This window comes from Gossypium arboreum, chromosome 9, assembly GCF_025698485.1.
Source record: "Gossypium arboreum isolate Shixiya-1 chromosome 9, ASM2569848v2, whole genome shotgun sequence".
Taxonomy (NCBI): domain Eukaryota; kingdom Viridiplantae; phylum Streptophyta; class Magnoliopsida; order Malvales; family Malvaceae; genus Gossypium; species Gossypium arboreum.
Window position 1 is genome coordinate 86,020,542 of NC_069078.1, and position 22,050 is coordinate 86,042,591.

Below are 22,050 nucleotides of genomic sequence, written 5' to 3' on the forward strand. Positions count from 1 at the left end.
AGTTCAATTGATGGGTGAATTGAGCAGGGACTAAATTGTGAAAATTCTAAATTTTGGGGTAAAAGTGCAATTTCGAAATTTGAACAGCATAAATTGTGAAGTGAAATAGAAATCAAATGAATGCTAATGAGTAGAAATATTTTATATTATAGATCAAGAATCCAAAGAAGGACGAGGAAAAGAAAAGTTGCGAATAGTCCCTAAATTTCAATATCTTCTACAAATTAGCCGTGTAAGTTCATATGGTTGAATTTAGATGTTTATTTGTGAATGATTGAAGTTTATAATGTGTTATTATATACTGAATTTGTTGTGGGATTGTGTAGATTTTGTTAATGAAAGAATAAATGTGGAAATGCAAATTAGGAAAACGCAGGATTGAGTACGTTCAGATCGTGACGTGTGATGAATTGATTGGATAAGACCATGGTTGTTCCATGGCAAAGTGTGAAATGTAGGTATGGTATCATCCATACTGAGTTGTGAAATGTAGGTATGGTATTACCCATATTGAAATGTGAAATGTAGGTATGGTATTATCAAATCCATACTTGAGTTAAGAAATGTAGGTATGGCATTTCCCATACCGAGTTGAAAATGTAGGTATGGTATTTCAATGAGGAAAACCATACTGAGTTGTGAATCGTGGCATTGAGCAACGACGTACTCAATTTCGTAAGCCGTTTCCTAATTTGATTATAAGAAATAAAAGAGAAGTGATCCAAATGGAAGAGATTGAGTAGTTGTTACTGTTGAGCTCAACTATGTGAATTATTATAACAATGGTTGTGAATCACAGAAAACTTTAGTAAGTGTTTTGGTATTGTTTGGAAATATTATGTTTGGTAAGCATTACTTTTAACCTATGAACTTTCTAAGCTTCAATAAGCTTACTTGTGTGTGTTTAATATTTTTATGTAGATTGACTTGAAGTGAAGTGGGTAGATCGGATCAACGCAACAAAGCACACTATCCAGATCAATTCCGGTAGCTTTTGTTTTATGTTTGAAGATTTATATGGCATGTATAGAGTTTAAATGAAATGAAGTAAAGATGTTATAAACTAGTTAACAACATTTTGTACTAAAATAGTTTTTGGTTAGTAGCAGTAGTCTGAGTTTGAAAATTCACCATAAATCATAAAAATATAATTATAGGTTGAATAAAATATGAAATTAAATCTTATTGAATCTAGTTTCACATAGAAGAAACGGTGTAAGCAAAAGGCTTTCATATCAGGAGATATTTGAATTTTTGTGAGACAAGGTCAGAGTGATTTTGAACTCCCCTGTTCTGATTTGTAAAAATCATTAAAAATTATAAAAAATTAATTAGGAGTCATACTATATATGTATGGATTCCTTATTGAGTCTATTTTTAATAGAAATAAACGTCTTAGTTATTTGAATTCTGTACATGGAGAAATTTGGTTCGTAGTGAACAGGGGTCAGAGCAGCTGAACCCTGAAACAGGGGAGACTTCAACTAATAAACTGTACTAATTGGCCCAACCAAAAATTCTAGAAAAAATTTAGTAAGTAGATATATGAGCCTAGATTTTGGGAAAATTTACGGATTTGGATTTCGAGTTTTGTAACTCGAGATATGATTTTTTTTGCATCTGTAACGCAGTTGGACAGCTTGTCTGGAAAGTGTGATATAAATTGTTTGAATTTGTTTAAGTGCTCAAATAAGTTTAGTAATGCCTCGTGCTCGACTCCGGCGACGGTCTCGGGTAAAGGGGGCGTTACATTCATCATTAATCACTATCCTATAGCTAAATTTTCGTTTTTGTCACTTAACTAAAAAAAATACAAATTGGTCACTAAAGTTTTAGAAATGATTTTTTGGTCACCCAATGGTTAAGCCACACTTTTTAATTGATATAATAATTTTAGTCCTCATTTTTATACTTTCTATCAATCTAATCCTCATTATATATAAAATGATAAAAATAAATTTCTTTTTTAAAACTTAGAAAACTCTAAATAAAAATAAAAGTAGATAAAAATTTCAAAATTAGATAAAGTAAGAGAAAATTGTATTACATGTATAAAAATATCCAATATCCAATCCTAAAAGAAAGAAAAGAAAAGAATAAAAACAATCAAGTAAAATGATTGCTTTTTATTTTTACCTCTTATGTTTCTTGAGACAACTTTTTGTCATAGGAAAAGAAAAAATTGATAATATAATTTATTTTTACAATTTTGGTTTTGAAAAATGATTTAAATGGATTAAATTTTTGAACTAAGTCTGAAAAAAAAGTTTGTGATATATTTTGTATTTATTTGGTTAAAAATGACATCAAAATAAATTTTACAAGCTTTTATAATATCAATTCGGGTTTAGGGGCATGGAATTTTACTTTAGGATATTATTAATTTGATTTAAAAAAACATTTCGAAACATGTTATAATTTAACTTTGTTTTGTTTTGTTTTGTTTTAATTTGTTATCAAATTTTATTAAATGAATTTTTTTATTTCCCATATATATTAGTTCTTCAACAATTTTTTAAGATTTAATTTTATAAAATTTTATATAGAATTTTCAAAATTTTAAAATAAAATTAAGTTTTTATAATTTTATATAAAATCAAGGTTAAATTGATGAAAAATATAGAAGATGAGAGCTAAAATTGTTGTTTTATGAATTAAAAAGTGCCAAGTAAAAAAATAATTTTGAGAACTTTAGTGACTAAATTATAATTTTCTTAGTTAAGAGATCAAAATAAAAATTTAACCATAACTTAGTGACTAAAGGTTTGGTTTACCCAAATGTAAAATATAGATTAAAAGAAAAAAACCCTAACCAAACAGGTCTTTAATATAGTGACGTGGCCATGGGTACTTGGATAACAGTTTCTGCACGCAACCGCAGACAAACTTTCTTTTTCCTTGGTCTTTTAAACCATTTTATTCCCTTCGTGCCTGTTTTGTCCTTCCGATGTTCCCAATTTCCGGTCAGTTCATTTGCTTTTCAAAGTTTTTTTTTTTTCAATTTTAGATAATAGAACATATTTATTTTCGTTTCTTTCATTTCCCAAAATTTCTCTTAATATTCATTCATTTCATTTTATAATTCTTTTTGTCAGAGTCAATTAGTACTAAATTAGGTGAAATTGTGATTCTTTTTTGTTCAATGATTAATTCGATTTGAGATCGTTGTGAAAGAACGAGAAATCAAGTGGTCTTCTAAGTTTTAGCTTAAGTATTTATTTTTCTATTTTAATTCATTTTTTTAGTTTATTATTGCATGTTTTAGATCTCAGGAACAAGGAAAGCTAAACTTTGTGATCTAGATTTTGGGGAATTCATTTATATTTTATATCGCATCGTTTTTCTGATTCCATGCGATTGGCTTTTCATTCATGGGGAGTTTATTTCTCTTCAGATTTGAATGTATCTCTTGGTCATTTCCTCAAATTGTTCACGTAAATAAGAGGAATTTTTTTATTTAATTTTGTTTTAGCAGGTTATTGAGTTTCCCCATCAAGGATACTGAAAATTGTGGATTTTCAGGAACTTTTTAGTTGTTAGTTCCATTTCGAGCGCATGGAATCACCAGGTGATCAGATTTTGTATTTATTTCTTCGGGTTAATTGTGGTTTTTAGTGGCTGGTTAAATATAGTTTACTGCTTTAGCTGATTATATCTGGTTATACTTGTAGGTGGTGGTTCAAGAAGCACATCTGTTGTTGTGGTTACATTGGATACAGGTGAAGTTTATATTATTGTTACCTTGTCTTCTAGGAGTGACACGCAGGTTATTTATGTCGATCCAACAACTGGGGTGCTTCGCTATCATGGGAAGTTTGGTCTTGATGTTTTTAGGTCCGAGAATGAAGCATTGGATAATATTACCAATGGATCTCCTTGGCAGTGTAGGAGTAAAATTCATGCCAGAGCAATATTGGGTTATGCCGCCTTGGGAAGCTATGGGCTGCTTCTTGTTGCTATAAAGTTAGTTGCTAGCATTCCCTATTTGCCTGGTGGGGGATGCGTGTTTACTGTCGCTGAGAGTCAATGGATCAAAATACCACTTCATAATCCTCAACCTCAGGATAAAGGAGAAATAAAGAATGTACAAGAATTAACAGAACTTGACATTGATGGGAAGCACTACTTCTGTGAGACAAGAGATATATCTCGACCTTTTCCAAGTCGCATGTCCCTGCTCAGTCCTGATGATGAATTTGTTTGGAATGGATGGCTTTCAATGCCTTTTAAAAACATTGGGTTGACACAACATTGTGTCATTCTTCTGCAGGTTTTGCTTCATACTCGGTATCTTCAATTTAATGCTCATCTGATTTTTTTATGCAATTTCTTTCTAGATAGAGTATTTGCTGGTTTACTATCCATGTGGTAGTAAAATGTTCTATTTGTGCAAGGCATGTCCTTGACTGTTTTGTTGTGACATTCTCCTCATGTATATACTTGTTGCTGTATGCATGTAGAATGAGAATCATTGCGTGAAATTGATAATTGATGCCAAATTGTTTAGTGGAGGAATGGATAAGTAATAAGTTATAGGAATTGGCGTTTTATGTTCCAAGTTTGGTGACTCTATGGAGGTGTTTCTAGACACTTATTTTGGTGATGTAATTGCTTTACAAGATATACTTTCCTCAGAGTATACATTCAAAACATGCATCTTTCGTAGTTGGTTTTTATCAATTTATAATCTGGATTAATTAATGATAGAGCATGAAAATACATGACTTAAAACATGAATCAGAGCTTCAGATCAAATCTCACAGAAATTCCGCCTAATTGACTTTAGAATTAAATAAATTAATGCAGTTAAACTTGCTATTTCCTGAAGCAGTAACACATTGAATGACTGGAATTTCTTATTTTATTGTCATCTTTGAATTTTGTTCACTTTTTCTTCTCTTATTGCTATTACTTGTTCATTTTGAAATAAATTTTGCACATAAATTTCACTATAAGAAAAATGTTCTGGGTAGTGGTTTTTTTTTTTTTTTGGTTGGGGTTGGGAACTTGGGGTGTTCCTTTAATTGTGTCTGAGCATCTAAAATAGCATGATTAATCTATTTTGTCTTCCCATCTTTGTCTCCTAAAAGTAAGCCTACAACTATATCATAATATCTTGTAATCCTGTTAAAGCAATTATCTATGTCTAACCTACTTTAATAATATTGGTAACAACATGATAATATAATGTCTAGATTTGGTTAATATAATACTTCTTTCTTACTTGATATTATTGTATAGGGGTTTGCAGAAAGTCGAAGTTTTGGAAGTTCAGGTCAGGTAGAAGGGATTGTTGCTCTCACAGCTCGTCGAAGTAGGCTTCATCCTGGTACTCGATATTTGGCTAGGGGCATAAATTCCTGTTTTAGCACAGGTAAGATGAAGTTACTATTTTTATCCCACGCCTATGTAGACATGGTTGCTAATACCTTCTGCTATCAAAGCTACTCTTTTCTTTTCTTTATTCTTTTTTTTAAAAAAAAAAATAACTTTTGTTTTTCTATTTAATGCTTTATGTTGAATTGACTTATATATCTGCTGGGAGGTGATTGACAATAGCTTAAAGTGCATGGTTATACTGTTTCTTTGAGGTACAATGATGTGTAGTTTTGCACTAAAGTAACATGCTTGTAATGTGACCATGGCAGATGTTGTTAGTCTTGCTATGAGTTTGATGTAGCATAAATGTATAATTGGTTTGAGAATCTCTTGATGACACTTCACTTGATCTATACTAAAGTATTTTGAGCAATCAGAATGAGAACTGTGAAAATTTATTCAAGATGTGTATAAACTTGCAACCCTAAATTGGTTTAGATTCAAATAAATAATGAAACCTTCTTTTCAAGTGTTTCCACCTTGTTTTCTCTGTATTTCATGTCATGCAGGTGCAAGTTTCTTTATTATTGTTTAAATTATTATTATTATTTCATTTTGAATCACTCCATTTTGCCTTGGCTTTCATCCCACTTTGTTTGTTATTACATGCATTTTCTTGTGACTTAAAAGAACATTTATATTCATAGGGAATGAAGTAGAGTGTGAACAGCTTGTATGGGTGCCTAAAAGGGCAGGTCAAAGTGTACCTTTTAACACATACATTTGGCGACGGGGCACAATACCAATCTGGTGGGGCGCTGAATTAAAGATGACCGCTGCTGAAGCAGAAATTTATGTTTCTAATCGGGAACCTTATAGAGGAAGTTCACAATACTATCAAAGATTAAGCAAACGATATGATTCTCGTAACTTAGATGTTGGTGTTGCCCAAAATCAGAAGCCAAAGGCTTTTGTTCCAATTGTTTGTGTCAACTTGCTTAGAAATGGAGAAGGAAAGTCTGAGTGCATTTTAGTTCACCATTTTGAGGAATCGCTAAACCATATTAAATCCACTGGAAAACTTCCTTATACTCGAATTCATTTAATAAATTATGACTGGCATGCCCGAATAAAGTTACAAGGTGAACAACAAACAATTGAGGAGTTGTGGAAACTTCTAAAAGCACCTACTCTGGCTATAGGCATTTCTGAAGGTGATTATTTGCCTTCGCGACAGCGACTTAAGGATTGCAGAGGTGAAATCATCTACAATGATGGCTTTGAAGGGGCCTTCTGCTTAAGATCCCATCAAAATGGTGTGTTGCGTTTCAATTGTGCAGATTCTTTGGACAGAACCAATGCTGCTAGTTTCTTTGGGGCACTGCAAGTATTTGTTGAGCAGTGTAGGCGGCTTGGGATATCTCTTGATAGTGATTCGACATATGGTTACCATCCAGTCAATAACTATGGTGGGTATACTGCCCCCCTCCCACCTGGTTGGGAAAAACGAACTGATGAAGTAACAGGGAAAACTTATTATATTGATCACAATACAAGGACCACAACATGGAATCATCCATGCCCAGATAAGCCATGGAAGAGATTTGACATGACATTTGATGAGTTTAAGAGATCAACAATTTTATCCCCTGTATCTCAGCTAGCAGATGTTTTCCTGCTTGCTGGTGATATCCATGCAACACTGTATACAGGTTCTAAAGCCATGCATAGCCAAATTCTAAGCATATTTAATGAAGAAGCCGGAAAGTTCAAGCAGTTTTCTGCAGCGCAGAATCTGAAAATCACTCTTGAAAGGAGATATAAAAATGCAATTGTGGATAGTTCTCGTCAAAAGCAGTTGGAGATGTTCCTTGGATTAAGGCTTTTCAAGCATCTTCCATCTGTTCCTCTTCAACCTCTACACGTATGTAATTCTAGTGTCTCTAGATTTCAGGTTTAGCATTACAATCTGACACTGGTGGTAGTGCTGTACTGGCCCTGGCTTGCTAGTAAATGTTCAATAGACCATCAATCTTTTCTTTTACTTCAAATGATTTTGTTTTCTGGACAATTTAGCATTCGACTTTAAATGGGTATAAGAAACTCTCTGAAACAATTGAATGAGACCTTCGACTTTAAACTATGTTGCTCAAACCAAACACATGCATTCTTGTGGCTACCTCCTGTGATAATTTATTATAAGATGACAATTAACCAATAAGTTAGTAACTGATTCAGTATTTTGATTCGTAACATATGCTATTGAAAACATTTGAGTTTGTTATTTGCATTACCATGCCACATTCCTTGGATTATAAGTATTTTTTAAACTTGTTTATTAGAGTTTTTTTGTTTCAAGTAAACACTCAGTTTCCACTTAAGGATTTATTTTTCGTCTAAAAGCAATATTTAATTTGAATGAGATCTAGTTGATTTTTCTGTATATATCAGCCTACATTCACTATCTTACTGTTCGTCACAGGTACTTTCTCGACCATCTGGTTTCCTTCTTAAACCAGTTGGCAGTATGTTCCTAACCTCCAATGGTGGAGCTAGTCTACTGAGTTTCAAGAAAAAGGATCTAATCTGGGTACTAATAGTATTTCTTTTCATCATCTAGGAAAACTATTTTGTAACTTAGTAATTCTACTTTGCCCTTCTCTATATTGTTGATATTGGGTTTTCTTTTTAATTATTTGTTGGAATGCATGCATCTACTTGTTTCTTTCAGGTTTGTCCCCAAGCTGCGGATGTTGTTGAACTTTTTATCTATCTTGGTGAACCCTGCCATGTCTGTCAGCTGCTACTCACAGTTTCCCATGGTGCAGATGACTCAACTTATCCTTCAACTGTTGATGTAAGGACAGGACGTAACCTAGATGGGCTTAAGCTGGTTGTTGAGGTTCGTTTACTTGCATCGTCTTTCACCAATTCTCCTTAGGTTGTGAGGTGTATGTTTGCCAGTTTGCCTTGTATGATTGTAGTCTAATGCTTCTACCTTTAACTTTTATGAAATTCTTTTACGTTTTGCTGGGGAGGGTGGAAAGTAAATTGAGAAGATGGGAAAATGGGAGGAGGAGAAAAGTTAAAAGATGGAAAAGATATCTTTTATTTCCATTGGTGTGCTTGGTAGGAAATATGGAAATGTGGAAATAAAAACTAACTTCCTTTGTTGCTCGATAGAAAACATATCTTTTATTGCTCGATAGAGTTGAAAAATAAGATGAAAGAAAATGAAAATTATATTATTTTACCATTATTCCCTTTGTAAATTAAGATAAAAAGATAAAAATTTAAAATGGATAATCTCGTAAATATGCTTACTTAACTCACATCTCTCTCATTTTCTCTCTCATCATTCCAATTTGAAATGATTTGATTTTATGCATTAGGGTGAAAAATAATCATCTTTCCTACTTTCTTGACTCTCATTTTTCTTTCCTACCAAACACACTCAAAATTTATGTTCTTTTCATTTTTTCACCCTCCTTTTTCCATCCTTCCATCCTTACACTTTTCCACTCTACCAACCACATCCATAAATTCCTTTCTCTAAAGTTTCCCTTAAAATAGAATGGTTTTTCCATTCATGCCGATTTCTTTTAGTAGTTTTCTAATCTTGTTTTGGATTGTATTGATAGGGAGCTTCCATACCCCGGTGCGGAAATGGGACAAATCTTCTGATTCCCTTATCAGGTGCAATTAGTGCTGAGGATATGGCTGTCACCGGAGCTGGTGCACGCCTTCATGATCAAGTTACATCGTCTTTATCATTATTGTATGATTTTGAAGAATTAGAGGGAGAATTGGACTTTCTCACTCGTGTAGTGGCACTTACATTTTATCCTGCTGAATCTGGAAGTCCTATGACTCTTGGTGAGGTAAAGGCAGTTCTCATGTGTTGCCTGATGTTCTGTATGTCTTATCTAAATTTGCCTCTTTATTGCGCAATTACCGTGTTTGCTGGAATGGGTGTCGTATGCATGTATGGAGTGTTTGAGTAGAGGTTTAGTGCTAGATGAATAAAGTAATATGGAGCCATCAGAAAGAGATTGCATGGTGTTAATGTGAGGTATAAAGAGGCAAGAAGGGGGCTGGAGAGAAATTTGAGCTGTTAATGTGAGGTATATGCAGTTCTCACTTTTCAGAAATGTGTTGCCTGATCTAGTGTATTTCTTTTATTCTAAATTTGCCTCTTTGTTGCACAATTAACGTGTTTCACTGGACTAGGTGACATGGGCATGTAATGGGTATTTGAAAGTAGAGGTTTAGTGATAGATGAATAAAGTTATAGGAAACCACAAGAAAGAGATTGCATCTGATTATTTTTGCTCTGCATTATTAATTTTTTATGCAAGAGCTCAAGGAGGTTGTAGGGAAATTAGAGCTGTTAATGGAGTAAGATCTTTCAAGCAAAGAAACTGTGTTATTGTGATTATGGATAGCTTTATAATTTTCATAATCATTGGGGGGAATTGCAGTTAAATATACTGTGCCATTTTCTTCTCTTAGATACAATGCTTCTCTCCATTCATCTGCAATTGCATTGACAATTTTGAATATTAATTCTAATTTTCTTTCCTACCTGCTTCTTTAATATGTTTCAGTCCTCATTTTATTTTGATTTAGGCAGTTGGTTTGCTAATGCTTGCTAATTATTCTGTAAGTATTGAAATTATTTATAGGTAGAAATCCTTGGAGTTTCTCTCCCCTGGAATGGTGTATTTGCTAATGAAGGGACTGGTGCGAGACTAACTGAGCTTGCAAAGAAATCTCAAAAGGACAGCAATTCTTTTTTGCCCAGTTCGGACACAAACCCATTTTCTGGCAGTTCTCTATCCAGTCAAGCTGTGTCAATATTGGCAAAACAGGGTTCTGCAAATGATTTGGTTGACCTATTAACTGGAGGTGACATGCTTTCTGAACCCGTTCCTCAGCCAGTTACAGAAAATGTTACTTACGGGGGCGGTGACTTGCTTGATTTTCTGGACCAGTCTTTTGTGGACTATCATGGTCCTGAAACTGATCATAAACCCTCTACATCACAGGATGGAAGGCCTCAAGATAGTGCTACGCAGAAGTACATAAACTGTGTAAAATTCTTTGCAGGGCAACGTATGGTATGTTATTACTTGTGACTTGTCTGTTTCTTTGACCTCATATGTTTGGGGAAAACAATAAAATCCTAAATATTCTCTCCATTGAAAGCTCTGGTCCTCCATGAGTCAATTGAGCTGAATGCTACTTATGATTCCTTGTCGTCTTCGTTTATTTATTTATTTTTTAACTTTTTTCATTTATGATTCTTGATTAGGTGATTGCTTTTTGTATTATGATGAGTTTACAGATGCTTCTTTGTTTTTTCTCCATCATATGTGTCAAATAGAAGATAAATAGGAATTGGTCGTAGAAAGAGCATCCAGGGATGATATTCTCATTGGTATCTAATCTGTTGTGTACATGTCCGATTTCATATTTGATCAATGGTCTGGTAGTTCAAGCTATGTATGTATGCTCATGAGGGAGTGAGAATTTATAGTTTAGTAATTTTGTTTTCTGGATCCTTTTACATCTTTTACAGGTAATGATCTCTAAAGCTTCCTTTATTCAATGGGAATTTACTATTTTTGACCATCCTCCCCTGGCCCCATCCCCAACAGTCATTTGCTCAATTGAAGTCTGCAAGAGAACCTTCTATTGTTACAATTAATTTGAACTTTTCTTTCAGTGATTAACTAAAATGTCCAAACTTGTCCAAAGTATAACCCATCTATACCAAAAATGAGGATTAATTCCTGGGAACATTATAATGAGGCAAAAGGTGATATATCTATGGGCCTCAGTTCCCTGTTTATCTGAATTGCTGCATCTCATCTTGATTGAGAAAGGTTACGGATATCCACCTATTCCTCTTCTTATTTTCACTGGAAAATACTCACAATGTTGACTTTTTTTTTTTTCTTGTTTATCTGATTTTTTTTTTCTTTGTGGGTGTAGCATGATCTGAATGCATGTATAGGCTATACAGAATATATATTCTACTTGTTACATGAAGTTCCAATAGATAAATATGCAAGTTTTTAGGTAATTATAATTATAACCTGATAGATTATTAACTTGCCCATTCAATTTATCCAATTTTGCAGGAAAGAAAGCTAAACTTCCTTGAAGCCATGAAGCTAGAAATTGAACGCCTCCATCTGAATATTTCTGCAGCTGAAAGAGATAGAGCTTTATTGTGTATTGGAATTGATCCGGCAACTGTAAATCCAAATTTTTTGCTCGATGAATCATCCATAGGAAGACTGTGCAGGGTTGCAAGCACCCTTGCTTTGCTTGGGCAAGCTGCTCTTGAGGATAAGATTAATGGTGCTATTGGTCTTGGGAATATTGAGGATAATGTTATTGATTACTGGAACATCAGCAAAATTGGGGACTACTGTGCCGGTGGCAAGTGTGAAGTGCGTGCTGAGACTAAGGCAACTCGATCTGATTCCTCTGCGTTGCCATCTACAGAAGGTTCGAAATCTATCTTCTTGTGTTCTCAATGTCAGAGCAAGGCTTGTCGAGTTTGCTCTGCAGGGAGAGGAGCCCTTCTTCTGCCAAATTATTCAAGGGAGACGATGAATTACAATGGCTTTTCTAACCAAGTTGGTCTCACTACAAATCGTTCAGAGGCACTGGACAGTGTTATTTGCAGGAAGTGCTGTCATGAGATAATTCTTGATGCATTGGTCTTGGACTATGTTAGGGTCTTGATTAGCTCACGAAGAAAAGTCCGTGCTGATAGTGCAGCACATAATGCTCTGGATGAGGTTACAGGATCCTCCTTCCTGGGTAGCCTTTCTGAAAGGAGTCAGTCCTCTGGTAATCTGAGAGCTGCTAAAGTTTTGAAACAATTACTTAATAGGGAAGAATCGCTCGCGGAGTTTCCATTTGCCAGCTTTCTACATTCGGTATAATCTTGGCTTCTATTTTGATATGCTGATCACATTGTTCTTTTATTGATGCAATGTCTGGATTAGTTGAATGGTTCTCTTGAAATAACCTGGCTTACTATGTATTGGCATGATAAGAGTCTGCTACCAACTATCCTTTTAGGTTCAGCCTAAATCGGGAAGGATATGGAGGATTCTATCTTCTCCTGCTTTATGCTTCTTGTCTACCATCATCGTTCCAAGCTATGAAATGCATTGCATCTTTTGTCTTATGCCAATGACCTGTTGCCTCATTAAAAACAGGAACCTATTTGTATTTCATTATGAGGTTAATGGCAGATTTGATAATTGAACTATAGTTAATTGTTCGATTTGATACCTTAAGTTCAAAATGAACAATTAGGTTAAATGAAGCATATTTCATATTCATAAAGTGATGCTTCTCCAATGGCCAATAAAAACCTGACAGCTGGTACATTTTGGTAAGCTATTGGAGATATGTTGGGTTCCCTTCTAACGTTGTTAGAGAAATTTGCAATGTGTTCTCAAGTAGAAGCAAAGTTCGTGTACCCTAATTGCACATTTTTTTAAAATTTAGGTACCAAAAATCAAATATCTGACTATAATTGGGTTATCAAATGCATTAACGTATTTTTATAAGCGCCTAGTTTGTTCTTCTTGGCAGTTGAATAAATTAGGAAAGCTATTCTTTTTGCTAGAAAGACTAGGTTTGCATATTAAGTGCATTGCCCCAATTTCCTATCATTATTTGAGTTTTGAGGCAAAAACTTTTAAAATAATTTTGTGATATTATTAATAAATTCAGTATGTGGAAAATTTTAAAAAAATTGATAAAATGGAACTTTTATCCTTTTTACCGATCTCAGACTTATCTAGCATTTCTAATAATAGACATGTCTAGAAAGTCAGGATGGAGAAAGTTTAATTTTTTGTTCGTAGAGGATGATTAAGGAATATGCGTGTACTGGTACTATGTAATCTTCATGCTACAAGTTTTATGCTTCATATTTTTTGTAGAGAAAAAAACCATTTGAGATGCTTTGATTTAGTCTTTCATCACCTAACCACATACAATGAACTGTAGGTTGAGACAGCTACAGATTCAGCACCACTCCTGTCGTTAGTCACTCCACTCTATTCTGGATCACCACATTCATATTGGAAGGCTCCCCCTAATACTAAAACAGGCTATTTAGGCTATACAACTGTAGTATTTGCTGCTAAATATGCTTTGAAAAGGTACAAACTGAAAATAAATTAGCTCCAGTCTCAGATTATATTTTAGTGTTAAAACGGCTATTTCAATTATATTTTCACAAGAAATTACATAAATATTTATAGACATAGTGAGCCTAACTTAGGAAACTTTACACTAGGAAACATACTAATTCTAGGGATACTGTACCTAAAAAGCCTTAAAGTTAGGGATAAAATATTTACAGAATCCTATTTGATACACTCAAATATTCCTTAATTAGGAAACTGAAATCTGACACTCCCCCTCAAGCTGGGAAGTGGATATCATCCATTCTCAGCTTGCTTACTAATTTCTGAAACAACTTCCCAGACAATCCTTTGGTAAGTATGTCTGCTAGTTGACCATCAGTGGACACAAATGGAGTGCAAATTAAGCCACTGTCCAGTTTTTCCTTTATAAAATGTCTGTCAACCTCAACGTGCTTCGTTCGATCATGTTGAACTGGATTATGTGCAATATTGATAGCAGACTTATTATCGCAATACAACTTCATTGGACCTTCCCACTCGATCTTCAAATCTTCCAAAATAATTTTTAGCCATAACAACTCACAAACTCCAAGAGCCATCGCCCTAAATTCAGTTTCTGCACTAGATCTAGCCACAACATTTTGTTTTTTACTCCTCCAAGTCACAAGGTTGCCTCCTAGGAAAGTACAATAGCCCGAGGTTGATCTTCTATCAACCATAGATCCTGCATAATCTGCATCAGTATAGGCTTCAAGGGTTAAATTCTGCCCCTTTTTAAATAGGATTCCTTTGCCTGGTGTGCCCTTTAAGTACTGTAGAATCTGATATACGGCTCTAAGATGTGATTCTTTGGGATTGTGCATAAACTGACTTACAACACCTACTGCATAGGCAATATCTGGTCTGGTATGAGACAAGTAAATGAGCTTCCCCACAAGTCTTTGATATGACCTTTTATCAACTGCTGCATCTTCTAGTGCATTTCCAAGTCTGTGGTTCACCTCTATGGGTGTCTCTGCTGGTTTACAGCCCAACTTGCCCGTCTCTGTCAACAAATCAACTATGTATTTTTGCTGAGATATGAATATTCCTTCCCGAGAGTGTGCCACTTCAATACCAAGGAAATATTTTAACTTACCGAGCTCTTTGACTTCAAATTCTTTTACTAGGCATTTCTTTAAATTCTCCATTCCTTCTAGATCATCACCAGTCACTATAATGTCATCAACATAGACTAATAAAGCAGTCACTCCCCCTGAAGATGAGTGTTTTACAAATAGAGTGTGATCTCCTTGACTCTGTTTATACCCCAACTTGAGCATTACTTTGGTAAATCTTCCAAACCAAGCCCTCGGGGACTGTTTTAGTCCGTACAAAGCCTTTTTTAGTCTGCAAACTACCTGTCCTGTATTTGGACCGAATCCTGGAGGAACATCCATATAGACTTCCTCCTCAAGATCACCGTGTAAAAAGGCATTTTTGATGTCAAATTGCTGTAATTTCCAGCCTCGGTTGGCAGCTAGTGACAACAACACTCTTACAGTGTTCATCTTTGCTACAGGGGCAAATGTCTCAAGGTAGTCTATTCCATACATTTGAGTGTACCCTTTAGCAACCAATCTTGCTTTGTACCTCTCCAAAGAACCATCTGACTTATATTTCACTGTGTACACCCAGCGACATCCCACTGGTTTCTTTCCTCTCGGTAATTTCACTAAGTCCCATGTCTTATTTTTTTCAAGAGCTTCCATTTCAACTTTCATGGCATTTTTCCAATTCTCATCTTCTAATGCCTCGGATACAGTTTTGGGAATGGAGATAGAATTTAGGCTGGTAAGAAAGGTTTTGTGGTTATGGGACAAGTTTTTGTAAGACATGAATAGGTACAAGGGATGTTTTGTACAGGTTCTAGTCCCCTTTCTAATAGCAATGGGAAAATCATCTAAATTTGCAGTATTAGAATTCAAAGTAGGTTCAGCAATTACCTCAGGTCGTATAGGAGAAGAAGATGATTGAACTTGCACCGGTGCCTTCTTCCTTGAGTAAACCAGTAAAGGACGAGTAGTGTCCTGAATTCCTCTTGGTGATTTGGGTGTATTAGGCTCTGTTTCAGGTTGTATAGGGGCCATTGTTTCAAGTCGGGCAGGTTGGTTAGTAGGCAAGGACTGAGTGGGAGTGTTTGGTTGCTGGACAGGAGCTGGAATGTGAGTGTTTGGTTGCTGGACAGGAGCTGGAATGTCAAGAAGAAAGAATTCTTTGTCCTTATCTTCTGTGAATAAGATCTCCCCCTGAAGATAAGGACGAGTAAAGAAATTCTCTTGTTCTGCAAAAGTAACATCTGCTGTTACAAAAATTTTTTTTGTGGCTGGATGATAGCATTTGTACCCCTTTTGAGTGGAAGAATAACCAAGAAAGACACACTTGACAGCTCGTGGATCAAATTTTCCTCTATTTTGAGAATGAACATGTACAAAAGCAACACAGCCAAATATTTTGGGAGTAAGGTTACTTGAAGTATTGAAATCAGGAAAGAATTTTGCTAGAACTTGCATAGGACTTTGAGATTCAAGGACTTTTGTAGGCAATCTATTTATCAAATGAGTAGCAGTTAAAACAGCCTCCCCCCAATATTGTTTAGGGACATTTTTTTGGAACAAAAGGGCTCTTGTAATAGCTAAAATGTGACCATTCTTTCTTTCGGCAACACCATTTTGTTGGGGTGTACTAACACAAGATGACTCATGTATAATGCCTCTTTCTTGGAAATATGTTGAGAGAAATTGATTGAAATAATCCTTGGCATTGTCTGACCTAAACCTTTTTATTTCAGCTCCAAATTGTGTTTTGATCATGTTGTAAAAGGTTGGAAAGACAGACCTTACATCAGATTTTTGTTTTAAAAGAAATATCCAAGACACACGAGTACAATCATCAATAAAGGATACAAACCACCGAGCCCCAGAAATATTTGAAATAGTGGATGGCCCCCAAACATCACTATGAATAAGAGTAAAAGGAGTGGATGTTCTTTTATTGCTTATTGGAAAAGAGGTACGTTTATGTTTTGCAAGTTCACAGATATCACAATGAAATTTTTCAACAGTTAATCCTTTGAACAATGAAGGAAACATAATTTTAAGGACTCTAAACGATGGATGACCAAGGCGAAGGTGATAGAGCCAAATTTGGTCTTTATTGGTTTTAATAGATTCAGATATGAAAGATGAAGGTGAGGAATTTAGAGCACTAACTTCTCCACTGGATTCTTCAAGATAGTATAGGCCATTTACTTCCTTAGCATGTCCAATCATCCTCCTCGTATTCTGTTCCTGAAAAAGACATCGATTGTGATAGAAAACCACTTTACAGTTAGAGTCTTTGGTAATTCTTTGAATGGATAAAAGATTGGTAAATAGTTTTGGAACATGAAGGACATTTTTAAGAGTAAGGGTTTTGTTTATAACAATATCACCCTGACCAGCCACTGTGATCACAGAACCATCGGCTACTATTATTTTTCTACTACTAGGGCAAGGTGTATATGAAACAAATTTTTGTGAGGAGTGGGTCATGTGGTCCGTAGCTCCTGAGTCAATGACCCAAGAACTTTTGGTGACTGTATCTGAGACTTTAGAATCTTGAGAAGAGGATATACCTGAAAAAGCCAAACTACAAGTACCTGTTGAAGAAGATTTTTCCAATGATCCCAGCAAATTTTTTAACTTCTCAATTTCTTCTTTATTGAATTCAACAGGTGATTCCTGAGAATTATTTTTTCCATCCAGTTGTCTTGCTGTATTTGCTCGCCCTTGTCCCTTTGGTTGTCCACCTTTTTTTGAAAAATTTTTGTTTGTTGTCTGTGGCTTCCCATGGAGTTTCCAGCATCTTTCTTTAGTGTGACGGGCCTTTTTACAATAGGTGCACCATACGGAATCCCTGTTAATAGGCTTTGTACGTTCTGTCTGTCTATTATCTTCACTAGTTGGCTGCTCCAGGCTAAATCTCCTCTAACTTACAACTTTTGTAACCAAGGCTGAACTATCCACTTGACTGTTCTCAACCATAACTCCTCTTCTTCCTTCCTCAACACGAACAATTGCAATTGTCTCATTTAGTGATGGTAGTTCCTCTTTTCCAAGTATTTGAACTCTTACTGCATCAAACTCAACATTTAGTCCAGCAAGAAAATCATAAATTCGATCCTTTTCAACGAACCTTTTCAGGAGTGCTGCATCTTCACTGCACTTCATCTGAATGCACTGGTAATGATCCATCTCTTGCCATAAACTTTGCAACAGATTGGAATACTCCGTGATTGATCGACTTCCTTGCTTGGTAGATGAAATCTTAGTCTTGATTTCATAGATTTGAGCAGCATCTCGAACTTTAGAATAAGTCTGTTTCACAGCTTCCCATATTTCTTTGGATGTGTTAAGAAACATGCATGTATCACTGATTTCTGGCATCATAGAGTTCCATAACCAAGACATTACCATAGAGTCTTGTTCATCCCAAGCATCAAACTTAGGATCTCCTTCTTTAGGTCCAGTTTTGAGTAAGTGACTCAGCTTTCCTCTTTCCTTCAAGAACGTACGAACCAGTTGAGACCACTTCAGGTAATTTTTCCCATTTAGCCTGTAGGCTACTTGGATGTTCTGAAACTCACTTGTTGGGTTTGAGTTGTTCATAGAAACTTCTGAGACATCCCCAGTGTTACTGATATTGACAGTTTCAGTCATGTTTCGTTTGAACAAATTCTATAGGCTTGAGGGCTGGTTGGAATCAGGAAAAAATCGCCAGACAAAGAAAAAAATCCCAGAAATCGGGCTAAAAAAGCTCTGATACCATGTTAAAAACAGGCTATTTTGATTATATTTTTCACAAGAAATTACATAAATATTTATACACATAGTGAGCCTAACTTAGGAAACTTCACACTAGGAAACAGACTAATTCTAGGGATGCTGTACCTAAAAACAGCCTTAAAGTTAGGCATAAAATATTTACAGAATCCTATTTGATACACTCAAATATTCTTTAATTAGGAAACTGAAGTCTGACAAATATAGGTTTCATTTCTGCAATAAAAAGGTAGTCTTTTTAAGTTTTCGCAAGGTTATGGATTCTTTTGAATAGCTTCTTCTGTTATTACACAGGTCCAAATCTGGGCAAGCAATAAAATAGACAGGGAAGAAAGGTCCTGTGTTGGAAAATGGGATGTCCAGTCCCTGATATCCTCGTCACCAGAATTTTATGGACCTGAAAAGTCAACCAGAGAAGATAAGTTGCCCCGTCATATAAAATTTACTTTCAAGAATCCTATTAGATGTCGCATTGTTTGGATAACACTGCGCCTTCAGCGGCCTGGTTCAAGCTCTGTAAATTTTGGGAACGACTTCAGTTTATTATCTCTGGATGAAAATCCCTTTGCACAAGAAACTCGACGTGCCTCTTTTGGAGGAGCAACTGAAATTAGTCCTTGCCTTCATGCCAAACGAATAGTGATAGCTGGAATCCCTGTGAAAAAAGAGATGGAGCTTACATCGTCAGAAAGCTCTGACCAGAGAAACTGGCTGGACAGAGCACCACAGTTAAATAGATTCAAGGTAATATTTACGCTTTAATCCACTGTTTATGCATTGTTCCAGTGTTTTGCTCTATGGTCATGATGTGTATGCATTGCCCTTGTTAATCCTTCTTCACTTTCAGGTTCCAATTGTGGCGGAGAGGCTAATGGACTACGATCTGGTCTTAGAGCAGTATCTACCTCCATCTTCACCATTGCTTGCTGGATTCCGACTGGATGCTTTTAATGCAATAAAACCTCGAATTACCCATTCACCTTCTTCAGATACAGATATCTGGGACACGTCAGAAACATTTTTAGAAGATAGACATATCTCTCCAGCTGTTCTATATATTCAAGTATCTGCACTCCAGGTATCTATTAAGACCTGTCTTTATGGTACTGCTTTTTAATTTTAACCTGGATATTAGTACTGAACCCTATTTTTAGATTTTGAAGAGTTCAGTACTAAAATTAGCTTCCCTTTGTCTGATTTTTGTTTCATACTATTTAACAATTTTGGCTAATTTTTACAAAAGTTACAATTATATTTTAGAAAAAAAAAAAAAACTTTTTGTGTGCTATTCAGGATTACGTTTTATCTTTACTTTGACATTTTTCTGGGGAACTTATTAGAACAATATTACAGGAAGGAATAGGATCCAACATGGTGACTATTGCAGAATACAGATTGCCGGAGGCCAAACCAGGAACAGTAATGTACTTTGATTTCCCTAGACAATTACAAACAGAAAGAATCTCTTTCAAACTTCTGGGAGATGTTGCAGCATTTACAGACAAGCCGGCGGAGCAGGATGATTCTAGTTTTAGAGCTCCTGCTGTTGCTGCAGGCTTGTCTCTGTCAAATAGAATCAAGTTGTATTACTGCGCTGATCCTTATGATCTTGGCAAGTGGGCTAGCCTTTCTGCAGTTTGACATTACTTTAACCCAGGTGGAAAAAATGGGTTTAAAGATTGGTTTTGGGTTTCTTTGTGCTTGTTTTCATATTCATATATATGTATGTTGTATATTAGCATAGAAATTAACAATTTAATATCTATTGGTGTAATGAATGATATGAGCCCTTGAGAATTTTAAGTGATGTATCTTACTTCCTGGATGAATTTGTTCAGAAAATAGGTCTTAGCCTATGTTAATGAGTATAAAATCGAGGCCTTGTTACAAGAAAATCCATGCTGCTATAAGTGCTGACCCAGCTGCCAACAAGTCTGAAATGGAGCCTCCTAACCAGCACAAGAGGTTGGTTTTTTACGTGCTACGACCTATGTTACTCGGAACTCTTCAATTCGTTTTAAAAAATACCTGTGTTTGATATCTATGTTCAAAACATGTTTTAATACGAGACATGGGGTATAATTCTCGAAATACATAAACAAATTTTAGATATTAAATATATACTCGTCTCATAATAATCGATAACATAACATAACAGAATTTGTATTTGTTTTTAAGTTTATACAAATCTTTTATGTATGTATATATATATTTACCATGTTCATGTTTATTATTGCAGATTCAGCCTGAAGAAGCTGGCAAATGGATAAAGGAAAGCTAAGCTGATTGAAGGATTAAACATTCATAATGCTGCAGCTGGTGCTGATTATGAGGAAGATGACTGAATGCTGAATGCTGATTTCAAAGGCTCTAAAAGAATCAAAAGTACATTTTTCAAGTTATAATTATGTTTTTTTTTTTTTTAAGATTGAACATGATTTCATTTCAATTCAATGATTTTTTTTCCTGTACTTGTGCAAGTTTTCAGTTTCAATTCAATAGAGATTTCAATTTCATAGCTTTGGGATTGCATTGATGTGGCAGGTTATCATTTTAAATCTATAATTTTAATCCTTTTTTTTTCTCTCTCTTGGTCTTAATTTATAGTAATGTGTTTGATTACGGTGTTTTCTTTCTGTTGGTTTAAGTTATTGAATTGAATTATTCAAGGCTTTTTTTTGGACAAGGTTTGCTTATAAGACAGAATAAAACTTTATAATTTCATAAACGATTACTTAATTTAAATACAAGATTGTGTTAGTCTACATTCTAAAATGCCATTATTTTGAAGGAACAAATTGAAATAATATCAAAATTTTATTTGAATTTAAATATCTAAATAAAAAATATCATTTGAAAATAGTATGATTTCTTGCTAAGAAAAAGAATGAAAAAATAAAAATAGTTTTCCTATTCATCTGCATAGAAGAACGTAAAGATTGAGCAAATAATTTTCAAGCAAAATCCCACCAAACAAATACATATCCAATACACGGCATTTGCTTATAAAAGAATGCCAGCTCAGCCGGGACAATCTCACCCACAAAACTTATGTTTTATGGGGTTATGATTTGTGGCTTAACACCTTCGATTTGAGCATGAGTGTTGAAATTTGTTAGAAATTAATAAAATTATTTAAAACTAATTCATTTCTTAAATAAGATAAAACTTATTTAGAAACTATAAAATTTGTTTAAAACTTATTAATTATAAGAAATTGTAAATTATTAAAACTTATCAAAACTTGTTATTTTAAGTCAATCAAGTTGGTGAGTATTATTTTATTATTTTCTTATAATTTTTAATATATTTTATAATTTCTTATAAATCATAATGATTATCTATAATTTTTATAATACTTTTAAAATATTTAATAATTATCTTTAATTTTTATAATTCTTAATTTTTTTATAATTTCAGTATACCTTTTTATATTTATCTAAGATCATATCGGATGCAATATTTTAAATAATTATTAAAATTTATTTATCTAGTTTCATTTTAATTTTTAAATTATTTAATAACTTGACAATAATGTCATATTAGAATAAGGTAGACATAAGGATAAAATGTACTTAGACTTACGTTTAGAGATTTTTATGAATCGGGCCGATGCACAAATCTAAAATATTTTTTAAGCCCAAATTTATTTTTAAGCCGGACGGCTCATCCAAAAAACTCAT

At 34.5% G+C, this 22,050-nt stretch overlaps 1 protein-coding gene and 1 long non-coding RNA gene across 2 annotated transcripts; both read left to right on the plus strand.

Moving 5' to 3' along the window:
- The first annotated feature begins 192 nt into the window (after positions 1-192).
- LOC128280700 (uncharacterized) lies at positions 193-1,211 on the plus strand. The gene is made up of 2 exons (XR_008270821.1): positions 193-232; positions 922-1,211. It is a non-coding gene; the product is annotated as an uncharacterized LOC128280700 (long non-coding RNA).
- Positions 1,212-2,829: 1,618 nt separating this feature from the next.
- LOC108455714 (probable phosphoinositide phosphatase SAC9) lies at positions 2,830-20,209 on the plus strand. Its single transcript, XM_053018657.1, has 17 exons — positions 2,830-2,963; positions 3,476-3,568; positions 3,672-4,270; positions 5,242-5,374; positions 6,027-7,243; positions 7,802-7,909; positions 8,051-8,221; positions 8,961-9,200; positions 10,005-10,439; positions 11,466-12,275; positions 13,363-13,517; positions 14,483-14,546; positions 15,012-15,082; positions 15,619-15,709; positions 18,662-19,111; positions 19,215-19,445; positions 19,721-20,209. The coding sequence occupies exons 2-17, from the start codon at positions 3,556-3,558 to the stop codon at positions 20,006-20,008; spliced, it is 5,076 nt and encodes a 1,691-aa protein (XP_052874617.1). The 5' UTR covers positions 2,830-2,963; positions 3,476-3,555; the 3' UTR covers positions 20,009-20,209.
- The last annotated feature ends 1,841 nt before the right edge of the window (positions 20,210-22,050 follow it).